The sequence below is a fragment of the Pelobates fuscus genome, chromosome 7 (genome assembly GCF_036172605.1).
Source record: "Pelobates fuscus isolate aPelFus1 chromosome 7, aPelFus1.pri, whole genome shotgun sequence".
NCBI classification, from domain to species: Eukaryota; Metazoa; Chordata; class Amphibia; order Anura; family Pelobatidae; genus Pelobates; species Pelobates fuscus.
The window spans coordinates 189,869,862-189,882,290 of record NC_086323.1 but is presented as its reverse complement, the minus strand read 5'-3'; the positions used below and the strand labels follow the sequence as shown (position 1 = coordinate 189,882,290).

Here is a 12,429-nt window from a genome sequence, read left to right as displayed (position 1 = left end):
TATCATCCCCAAATAATAGAATAGACTCCCTGTTGTGCTTTCACAGACCTATAGGCTTTATGTACAAAATGTCCCCTAAAAACCCGGTCCCCTGGACTGCACCCCCACATACATTATTTGTCCCTAAATAACTCATCGCTGAGCACAAGTTATAGCGTGTTAAAGTTTTACTGGGTCACAGCCTTTCTCAGAGTTCCAGATGTGCCGCTAGTTAGTCCTGGTCTCTCAAATAGGGTGCCTGGGGCTCTGGTGAGGACATTATATGCCCCTAGGTAACTTGTCACCAAGCGCCCTTGCTGTCCAAATAGGCCTTGAGTGGTGGTCGAGGTACCGAGCAATACCCAATCAAAGATTCACCAGATCGCAGTACAGTTACAATCGGCAAACAGTTCCAGAGTATCTCCCACTGTCTCTCTAGAAACTTAAGCAACAGCAACAATTAGTCAACAATGCCCTGTTGCTTTTAGCATGCAAAGTGCATTTCAACTCTTTCTTGTTTCTTCCTTTATTTTATTTCCAAGGGTCTATTGAATACTGTTCAAGTTGATACAGACTGCCATGTTATTTTAACACAAGTGCTTCTAGATATATTATTAAATGGACACTATAGGCACCCAGACAACTTCAGCTCATTGATGTGATCTGGGTACATATTCCCTGGTCTCTTGACCTTTTTAATAAACTGCAATAATTAACTTTAACTGCAATAGTTAACTCCACCTCTAGTGGTTGTCTACTACTAAGCAAGTAGAGGGACTTCAGGGTCATTAGGCGACTATGCATGAGGACAACCTGCGTCACCGGAAAACCCCATAGGAAACCATAATATAATGTTTTCCTGTGGGGGGAATACTAATGTGAGCGCGGGTGGAGCCCGTGCCAGTGTCGAGGGATATCGGTGCTGGACTTATGGGTGGGGGGCCTTGCCATAGGAGTGCCCTATAATGAGCTAAAGTGCCAGGAAAACAACTTTTGCTTTCCTGGCACTATAGTTTCCCTTTAGGTAGAAATTCAATTCTTCATGCTAAACTTGTAATCTAGGTACTTCTCCAGTCTGTTAATTCCAGACTCCGTATCTGCAGTTATTTAATTGAACTTTTCATGTTAGCCTTCGCTACTAAATTTTAGAATGATTAGCCTGTTATTTCAGACCCTATATCTGCAGGATTTATTTTTTGCTTTGTAAATATTTCTGTATACAGGGAGTGCAGAATTATTAGGCAAGTTGTATTTTTGAGGATTCATTTTATTATTGAACAACAACCATGTTCTCAATGAACCCAAAAAACTCATTAATATCAAAGATGAATATTTTTGGAAGTAGTTTTTAGTTTGTTTTTAGTTATAGCTATTTTAGGGGGATATCTGTGTGTGCAGGTGACTATTACTGTGCATAATTATTAGGCAACTTAACAAAAACAAATATATACCCATTTCAATTATTTATTTTTACCAGTGAAACCAATATAACATCTCAACATTCACAAATATACATTTCTGACATTCAAAAACATAACAAAAACAAATCAGTGACCAATATAGCCACCTTTCTTTGCAAGGACACTCAAAAGCCTGCCATCCATGGATTCTGTCAGTGTTTTGATCTGTTCACCATCAACATTCGTGCAGCAGCAACCACAGCCTCCCAGACACTGTTCAGAGACGTGTACTGTTTTCCCTCCTTGTAAATCTCACATTTGATGATGGACCACAGGTTCTCAATGGGGTTCAGATCAGGTGAACAAGGAGGCCATGTCATTAGATTTTCTTCTTTTATACCCTTTCTTGCCAGCCACGCTGTGGAGTACTTGGACGCGTGTGATGGAGCATTGTCCTGCATGAAAATCATGTTTTTCTTGAAGGATGCAGACTTCTTCCTGTACCACTGCTTGAAGAAGGTGTCTTCCAGAAACTGGCAGTAGGACTGGGAGTTGAGCTTGACTCCATCCTCAACCCGAAAAGGCCCCACAAGCTCATCTTTGATGATACCAGCCCAAACCAGTACTCCACCTCCACCTTGCTGGCATCTGAGTCGGACTGGAGCTCTCTGCCCTTTACCAATCCATCCATCTGGCCCATCAAGACTCACTCTCATTTCATCAGTCCATAAAACCTTAGAAAAATCAGTCTTGAGATATTTCTTGGCCCAGTCTTGACGTTTCAGCTTGTGTGTCTTGTTCAGTGGTGGTCGTCTTTCAGCCTTTCTTACCTTGGCCATGTCTCTGAGTATTGCACACCTTGTGCTTTCGGGCACTCCAGTGATGTTGCAGCTCTGAAATATGGCCAAACTGGTGGCAAGTGGCATCTTGGCAGCTGCACGCTTGACTTTTCTCAGTTCATGGGCAGTTATTTTGCGCCTTGGTTTCTCCACACGCTTCTTGCGACCCTGTTGACTATTTTGAATGAAACGCTTGATTGTTCGATGATCACGCTTCAGAAGCTTTGCAATTTTAAGAGTGCTGCATCCCTCTGCAAGATATCTCACTATTTTTGACTTTTCTGAGCCTGTCAAGTCCTTCTTTTGACCCATTTTGCCAAAGGAAAGGAAGTTGCCTAATAATTATGCACACCTGATATAGGGTGTTGATGTCATTAGACCACACCCCTTCTCATTACAGAGATGCACATCACCTAATGTGCTTAATTGGTAGTAGGCTTTCAAGCCTATACAGCTTGGAGTAAGACAACATGCATAAAGAGTATGATGTGGTCAAAATACTCATTTGCCTAATAATTCTGCACTCCCTGTATAACTAAAAACAAACTAAAAACTACTTCCAAAAATATTCATCTTTGATATTAATGAGTTTTTTGGGTTCATTGAGAACATGGTTTTTGTTCAATAATAAAATTAATCCTCAAAAATACAACTTGCCTAATAATTCTGCACTCCCTGTATAAGTTGCGGAGCTGAAGGCACATGTGCTGTACCTCATTGCTTAGTGTGGGAGGAAGGGTACCGCAACTCTTCCCTTCGATATATATTCTGCATACATGCAATGAGCAAGTGGCCTTCACCTCCCCCGGCATTCCTGAGTTTTTGCCTCCACATTTCTCTCCATATGGGACTTGCCTCAGCTAAGGAAGACACTGCACTTAGTATCTTGAGGGGTATACTGCCACTGGTCAAGCCCCCCTGGGCAGATTGCAAGACTACTTAAAACCGCATGGTGTCTCCCTTAACATGTGTGAACTGGTCATACCTAAGCAACATTCTATGCACCACGGAGGGGAGCCAATTGGTAAAGGCCATAATCGACTATCTTCACTCCTTTACCTGTGGTCTCACCTGACAAAAAAAATATATAAATACACTGTTAAGACACTCACAGCTTAAATGGATGAAACCGCCATTTAGTTGATCTTCCCCCTTTTCAGAGACACAGGCTCTATTGCAGTAGACCGCCAAACTCCCGAACGGAGTGCAAGGGAGTCCAGTAAATCCACGAACAAAGAATCAGCCGAACTCCTTCCACGGCTAAAACAGGCGAAATAAATACTTTCAAGTAGCAATCCCCCCAAACACGAGACCAAGCTCCGTCTTGAGCATAAAACAGGAATCTGCTTTAATGAGGGCTACCTGTATTTATGCAGGTCTCCCACCTGGTGGACACTCCCCTAAGGGACCAGATGGAAGACTGGGACAAAGATCGTACAGTAGCTAATCACAGTGGCTCGGGTATAAACCCTCCCCTTTATACAAGTAAATCCCTCCTCTCTATTCCGGAGATAATTGGGAAGAAATCCAATTATCTCCAGGGATAGAGGCAAACCACCATCTTACATGGTACATTAAAAACACATAAAAATACATAACTGTAGAAATAGCGAATACATTGGATTCGTGTAACGTATCTCCAGATAGCCTGGATCTGAGCGCATATTTCTACCGAATAGCGCTCAGACTCAATGCACACAGTTCAATCACCATGGAGTCAAAAGTCTTTCACATGTCTTTCGGTATACGATTGACTCCATGGGATGGCTATCTGGGTTAAGTCCATTCGTATCATCCAAAGTCCCGAACGGACCGGTGTTCGTATGCCCGACGATAAGGAGGGCGATCGACAGTTTCAGCGGTGTTTGGTAGGAAAAAGTGTCCGTTTATAGTTCCATAAGTTTATCGTCGAACACCGCTGTTCATTCGCGTGTTTAAAATGGCCTCCGCCTCATGGTCGGCATACGAACGACGACCACCCTGCATACGGTTAGAATGAAGAGGTGTCTGCGGTTAACCACAACGTTCTAATTGGAGCCAAGAGGTTAACCAGCAGAACACTTCTCTTCTGGGTGGCTGTCCGTTCGTTAGTTTTGTTCGGTATATTCCTGCAATAAACGAACAGGGACATACGGGCAGGAAATAAAACAGACGAACCAGCAATAGTAGTTATACAGATGGATCTGTCACATACACAAATATAGAACTATAAATATGTGGCTAACAAAAAAACAAATAGCCATGGATACGTTCTCACTGTTTTTGAATGATGGGCTATGCCGCTTATTTCTTAGTTCTTAAATGTATCTACTCTTAGAATATGGGTCCACTGATGTATTATTCCTAAAATTTGGGCCAACCTCCAATGTTCCTTAGGACAACACCAGGAGACCATAGGCCTCTACCCCCACAGCATCACTATATGTTGCAAAATATGCTACAAAGCATAATTTAGATTTCTACAGAAGTCAAGTTCACAATGTACACCCCTACACCCTTTGTTTATATTCCAATGTATATCCCTGTTCTTGTTTCTTTGGTTTTTCCCGGCTGGATGGGGGGAGACTTCTGATGGGTATTGGAAACGAGGTGAGGAGCGGGGACTCATAAAGTCTCGACTACTCTTTATAACTCACCCACTTTTGCCTTTTTGGGTAACTTGCAGTGCTTAATAGAACCGGGAGCTGCAGTGCCCCGATTTATGATGGTGTCAAGCAGTAACTTATTAACTCTTCAAGTGACTAAACCTCCATTCAAATTTCCTGGAGGGAAAATTTCCTGGAGGAAAGGGTAGGCAACCTTTTATTATTACTGTGTCCAAACAAGATCTTGAAGTCCTTTGGTATGCTGGTCCTATTCTTTTAAATTGAGGTTGCCATATTCTGCCTTTGATATTTATGCATGCTGTGGTTGCTTTGTAGTTATATTTGTGTGTATGTGGGCTGTTATATTATATATGCTGATGAGTAGTTTGTGGCATAGTGTATGATACCTTTGAATGGGGGCTGTGTATGGGGGCTGCTTGTGGAATTGTGTGTGTGGATGATAAGTCACATTGTGTGTTTGGTGGTGTGTGTATTGTGGGGCTGCTTGTGGTATTGCATGTGAGAGGCTGCTTATGGTGTTGCATGTGTGTATGTGGATTGACAGTGGTATTGTATTTGTGGGGACTGTGTTTTTGTGTGTGGCTGTTTGCAAAATGTGTATGAATGGGAGGCTTATTCTGCAGCTCTGTGTATATCTAGTAGTGTGGGTGGCTTCCCTGGGTTCAAGTACAGGTTAGGAGAATAAATTCAGGCACTCCTGGATAACAGAAATAGCAACTTTATTGGCGTAGAAAGCAGCAACGTTGATAAAGACCCGGCAGAGTTGAAACTTTGCTGCTTTTGCCCTAAAAAAAACTGCCATTTCTTTTATCCCTGAGTGCCTGAACCTGTTATTTATTCTTCATATCTTGGAAGGGAGGCCTGGCCAGCCCTGGCTTCAGAGCACCTTGGTTATTTGGTGAGTGCGGTTTCCAGTACTATACTATTGATGCACCTAAGTACAGGTTAGGTGTATGAGCTGCAATAGCTGCTCTAGTGCCGATTCCCATTCACACGTGCTGGGGGAAATGATCCTAGATCACTTCCTCTAAGTGCTGCAATGCATAATTTGAGGATTGTCCCTCACCACTTTAACCCCTTAGTAACCACACCATTTTTCAATTTTCTTACCGTTAAGGATCAGGGCTGTTTTTACATTTCTGTGGTGTTTGTATTTAGCTGTAATTTTCCTCTTACTGTACCCACACATATTGTATACCATTTTTCTCGCCATTTAATTTTCTTTCTAAAGATACCATTATTTTCATCATATCATATAATTTACTATAAAAAAAATAAAAAAATAAATATGATGACATTTTTAAAAAAAAACTACACTTTTTCTAACTTTGACCTCCAAAATCTGTTACGCATTTACAACTGCCAAAAAACACCCTTGCTAAAACATTTCTAAATTTTATCCTGAGTTTAGAAATACCAATGTTAACACGTTCTTAGCTTTGTTTTGTAAGTTATAGGGCAATAATTACAAGTATCACTTTGCTATTTCCCAACCAATTTTTTTCAAAACTGATGAAAGTTACATTGTAACACTGATATATGTCAGGAATCCCTAAATAACCCTTCACATGTACATATTTTTTAAAAGAAGACAATCTAAGGTATTAAACTTGGGGTATTTTGACTCTTTTAATGCAACCATTTTACCACCAATCTATGCCAAATTTAAAAACAATAAATAAAATAATTGGTGATTTTTTTTTACACACATAGCAATGTAATAATACATGTACTGAGAACTTTAAGGGTTACTGCCAAAGAACACCCAAATATGTGTTCAGCAACATCTCCTGTATAGGTGTGTCGGGTTCTCTGGGGGAAAAAAAATACCTTATTTGGAGGGTGTGGATTCCAGTGCACCCATGTTCTATTTGGAACATTTCTGAAGCCGGTCAAGGTAATTTACCCCCATCAAACCATATATTTTTGAAAAGTAGACACCCTAGGGTATATCAAATAATAGTATTTTAACACAAAAACTGCACTTTTACGGGTGATTTCACCACCGTGATAAGTTTTATTGTTTAAAACACTAATATTTGTGTTCAGCGAAGTCTCCCGAGTATAACAATACCCCCTATGTACAGGTTTTATGGTGTTTTGGAAAGTTACAGGGTCAGTATGGGGCTTGCCCAATTCAGTTTGCCAGATTGGTTTGCCAGATTTATGTTGCCTTTTGAGACCATATGGTAGCCCAGGAATGTGAGTTAACCTCATCATGGCATACCATTTTCAAATGTAGACAACCCAGGGTATTAAAAATGTGGTATTTCCAGTCTTTTATAGTAGCCACTTAGTCACAAACGCTGGCCAAAATTAGCGTTTTTATTAGTTTTTTGCATTTTTTTTAAAAACAAAAAATGCACTTTTACTGGTGATATCATCATTGTGATAAGTTTTTTTTAAAACACTTATATTTGTGTTCTGCGAAGTCTCCTGAGTATAAGAATACCCCCCGTGTAAAGGTTTTATGGTGTTTTGGAAAGTTACAGGATTAAATATAGGGCTTCCCAATTAAATTCTCTGGACTGTCTGCCTGTCAGACAGGTCTCTCAAATTATAATTAATAAAATCAAATAATTATGTAGTTAATAGTTAAATATATATATATTATATATAAATATTTGAAATTCCTTGCACTCTGGCTCCACGTTGAAGTGCCGGGTGCAATGAGTCTGGGATTCAATATTCAAATACCAAATATATGAACTGGCTTGCTCTCACGGTCTTTAGGATAAAAGTTCCATTCTTTATTGAAAAAAGGTAAAACATGTGTGGATCGACATTTCAGTCCCCGATCGGGACTTTCCTCGGGATCATAGACAAACACATAGCATGAAAAAGATACATTTATAGCCAAATAATTGGACAAAAATAAACTCACCACCTGGATCGTGTAATCGGCGCTGCATTCTCCCGTGTGTAGTGCGCATGCATGGGACGTGCTGTGTCAGCATGAGTGTACACAGAATGTTTTAACTTTCTTCAATAAAGAATGGAACTTTTATCATAAAGACCGTGAGTGTAAGCCAGTTCATACATTTGGTATTCATATTTATATTTTGCCTTATGCTTATTGTACCTATTATTGGTTTATTAAAGTATTTACATAACTCTTTATAGTGATTCTAGTGTGCATTCTCTATTTTTGTTCTTGTGTGTATGTATATACACACACAAACACACTTTTATTTCCTATATATTTATAATATATTATAAAATAATTAAAGCATTTTATAATATATTATACCTATATAATGCATGTATATGATTACATTATAAGTGTATTTTGAGATATATGTGTATATATCGGAGAGGCCGAGCTGCTGCAGGGGAACTGCTGGGGTCTCGGGCAGTTCCCCCGGACCGGGATCGCCGCAGATCGCTGGTCCAGGTAAGTACATGGGTCTGATTTGCCATGTTTTCATTTTTGTCGGATGTACCTGGTACATCTGCGATTGTGAAGGGGTTAAGTACCAGCAGATATCTGAAGTTCCGCTGGAACTCCTGATAGTCCAGAGCCTGAATGGTTCTAATAGCTTTCAGTGCTGTGCACAGGTACCTTGAGTGCCATAGCAAGCAAACAATCCATTGATAAAGCCTATATGGTGAAGCACATTTGGATATTATACTGTTTTTTATATATTTTTAATAAATAGATTTTGGTCCTTATTACTCTTCTGTGCCATCATCTTTTATTTACATTTTAATTTTTTACAACTACCTGGCTTTTTACTTTATTTTATTTTTCTCCTATACTCCAAAGAATCCTAGGTGGAGATCATACCACCTATGCCCTTGTCATAGAGCAGTTAGCCTGCCCTGTATACTGTGAGTATATTTTATATACCATTAATATTTTATTGAGAGCACTATTGCTGTTTTATTATCTTTCTTCTGAGCTCCTGTTACCATCTTTAAGAACACTCATCATATATCCCAGAGGCGGGGATCGTACCGCTGTATGCCTACCACACTAGAGTTAGTATAAACTCTATCAAATGTGAGTTTATTTACTATATCTTATCATGTTTTATCCATTGTGGAACATACTGCACCATAATTGTTTCCATTTTTATCTCCCCCTTGGCTGTCTGTCACTGCACCGAAGAGCAGACTAACCGCATATCTTATAAGCGGGGATTATACCGCTGCAAGCTATCCACACCAGAGCTGGATTAAGCTCTACCAAATGTGAGTAAGACTTTTATTTATTTACTTTGTTTATTGGCGCAGTCCCATACTTTTGTTTGTTTGCTATCTGTCTATTAACTCCAAGGACACGTGAGGGAGTCCTTGCTTGGGATTGCTGCCTTTTCTTCTTATGATACATTAGCGCTGACTCTATTCTCCATGTTTCTGTCACCTTGAGTGCCATGCATGGCACACTACAAATAGGTTCCTGACTCTTGTCCTACATCATTCAGTCTAAGGTTTTACAAAGCACATTAAAGAGAGAAACTCACCTTCACAGGTTGGAGTAGGCCCAACCCACCGACCAGATATTCCACATGCTGTTATGTTAGAACCTTGTAATTTCCATCCATCGAAACATTTGTATTCACAAGTTGAGTTATAGCTGTTCTCCGCTAGAGGGTGGACGCAATCTACGTAGCCATGCTGAGGAATCGTTAGATTTTCACACTTAACAGCTAGAAATTGAAAAGCAAGTTATAAAATATGTCATGTTTTAAAATCCAGTACTGTACATTTTAATGTACAATGTCCCACTGTACACAATTCATAGGGTCTGTTAATCTGACCCTTTGTCATGGCAAAACACTGAAAAAGGAAGAACTATAGCATATATGTGTGTTTGTGTCTGTGTGTATATGTAAATGAATACACAAAACCAGAATTCAACAAAATGTGTCAAAAACTGCAATATGCCTAGGTGTTAACATAAATAAACATAATGATCCTATAGCAGTAATGGCGAACCTATGGCACGCGTGCCACAGGTGGCACGCCGTGCCCTCTCTGTAGGCACGCGGCCATAGGTTCGCCATCAATGCAGAGTAGGCACCAAAAACGGCAGGTGCCTACTCTGCTTTCTTGTCGGGAGGACCGGAAGCAGGGGGAGGGATCTAGGAAGCAGCTGTCCTATCGCGAGCAATCTGCGTGGAGCGATGCTGCGTATTACCATGGCAACGCTCCACACAGCATTCTGCACGCAGGAGGACAGGAGAGCTGCAGGACCTGTCCTACATACTTACCACCACTGGACCACCAGGGATGGCTGTATTTTCTCTCCCCTCCCCTCCACCCCCCCCCCCTTCACCAAAGGTAAGAAGAAGAAGGGGGGGGTACTGATTTAATATACACAGCACCCCTCCCTCCCCCCCACACACAGCACCCCTCCCTCCCTCCCACACACAGCACCCCTCCCCTCCACACACAGCACCCCTCCCCTCCACACACAGCACCCCTCCCCTCCACACACACACCCTTACACATACACTGACCCCTCAATGTGTGTGTGTATTCAGCAGTACTCAGCAGGCTGTGTGTGTACTCAGCAGGCTGTGTGTGTACTCAGCAGGCTGTGTGTGTACTCAGCAGGCTGTGTGTGTACTCAGCAGGCTGTGTGTGTGTGTGTGAATGTGTTCAGCGGACCGCAGAGGCGGCTCTAGACTTTATGAGGCCTTAGGCGAAACGCAAACATGAGGCCCCACTAACAAAAAAGTGTCACATATACACATTGATGCACTGTTTACCTGTGTATGTGCCTGAGAGTGTGTCTGACAGAGAGTATTCTTGTGTGTGTGAATGTTTGTCTCTGTGAGCATGTTTGCATTTTTGTCTGATACCCTATGTGTATGGGGTAGCTGCTTGAAGTGCGTTGTATGTATGGGGGGGGGGGTGATGGTGAGAGAGAGAGGCGGGTGATGGTGAAAGGGGGGTGATGGTGAGAGGGAGGGGGGTGAGAGGGAGAGGGGGGTGATGGTGAGAGGGAGAGGGGGTGATGGTGAGAAGGGGGGGTGATGTTGAGAGGGAGATGGGGGTGATGGTGAGAGGGAGGTGATGGTGTGTGGGGGGGATGGTGAGAGGGAGAGGAGGGTGAGAGGGAGCGTGGAGTGATGGTGAGAGGAAGCGGGGGGTGATGGTGAAAGGGAGCGGGGAGTTGATGGTGAAAGGGAGCGGGGAGTTGATGGTGAGAGGGAGCGGGGAGTTGATGGTGAGAGGGAGTGGGGAGTTGATGGTGAGAGGGAGCGGGGAGTTGATGGTGAGAGGGAGCGGGGGTTGATGTTGAGAGGGAGAGGGGGGTAATGTGAGAGGGAGAGGGGGGTTAATGTGAGAGGGAGAGGGGGGTAATGTGAGAGGGGGTGATGTGAGAGGGGGTGATGTGAGAGGGGGTGATGTGAGAGGGAGGGGGTGATGTGAGGGGGTTAAGGCTGAGGGTGGTTATGGAGGGTGATGGTGGGGGTGATGCTGAGGGTGGTGAGGGCGGTGGGGGTGAAGCTGAAGGTGGTGGGGAGTGGTGAGGCTGAGTGTGGTGGGGGGTGGTAAGGCTGAGCGTGGTGGGGGAGTGAAGCTGAGGGTGGTGGGGGGAGTGAAGCTGAGGGTGGTGGGGGGTGGTGATGCTGAGGATGGTGGGGAGAGGTGATGCTGAGGGTGGTGGGGGTGGAGAGGGGTAATGCTGAGGGTGGTGAGGGGTTACGCTGAGGGTGGTGGTGGGGTGAAGCTGAGGGTGGTGGGGTGATGCTGAGGGTGGTGAGGGGAGGTGATGCTGAGGGTGGTGGGGGGTGAAGCTGAGGGTGGTGGGGGGTGGTGAGGCTGAGGGTGGTGGGGGGTGGTGAGGCTGAGGGTGGTGGGGGGTGGTGAGGCTGAGGGTGGTGGGGGATGGTGAGGCTGAGGGTGGTGGGGGGGTGATGCTGAGGGTGGTAGGGGGTGGTGAGGCTGAGGGTGGTGGGGGTGATGGTGAGGGTGGTGGGGTGGTGGGGTGGTGAGGCTGAGGGTGGTGAGGGGTGATGGTGAGGGTGGTGAGGGGTGATGCTGAGGGTGGTGGGGGTGGTGGGCGTGGTGAGGCTGAGGGTGGTGGGGGGGTAATGCTGAGGGTGGTGGGGTGGTGAGGCTGAGGGTGGTGGGGGGGTGAAGCTGAGGGTGGTGGGGGGTGGTGATGCTGAGGATGGTGGGGAGAGGTGATGCTGAGGGTGGTGGGGGGTGGTGATGCTGAGGGTGGTGGGGGTGGTGAGGGTTGATGCTGAGGGTGGTGAGGGGTGAAGCTGAGGGTGGTGGGGGTGATGCTGAGGGTGGGGGGTGATGCTGAGGGTGGTGAGGGGGGGCGATGCTAAGGGTGGTGAGGGTGGGTGATGCTGACGGTGGTGGGGGGTGAAGCTGAGGGTGGTGGGGTGGTTATGCTGAGGGTGGTGGGGTGGTTATGCTGAGGGTGGTGGGGTGGTGATGCTGAGGGTGGTGGGGGTGGTGAGGCTGAGGGTGGTGGGGGTTGATGCTGAGGGTGGTGGGGGGTGATGGTGAGGGTGGTGAGGGGTGATGCTGAGGGTGGTGGGGGTGGTGAGGCTGAGGGTGGTGGGGTGATGCTGAGGATGGTGGGGGGTGGTGAGGCTGAGGGTGAGGGTGGTGAGGGGTGATGCTGAGGGTGGT

At 44.5% G+C, this 12,429-nt stretch overlaps 1 protein-coding gene across 1 annotated transcript in view; it reads right to left on the bottom strand.

Moving 5' to 3' along the window:
• The window catches only part of LOC134569258 (L-selectin-like), a 178,689-nt gene that overhangs the window by 53,112 nt on the left and 113,148 nt on the right, over positions 1-12,429 (bottom strand). Inside the window, exon 6 of the mRNA XM_063428173.1 lies at positions 9,291-9,476. Coding sequence (XP_063284243.1) covers positions 9,291-9,476 — 186 coding nt within the window. The remainder of the gene's footprint in view (positions 1-9,290; positions 9,477-12,429) is intronic.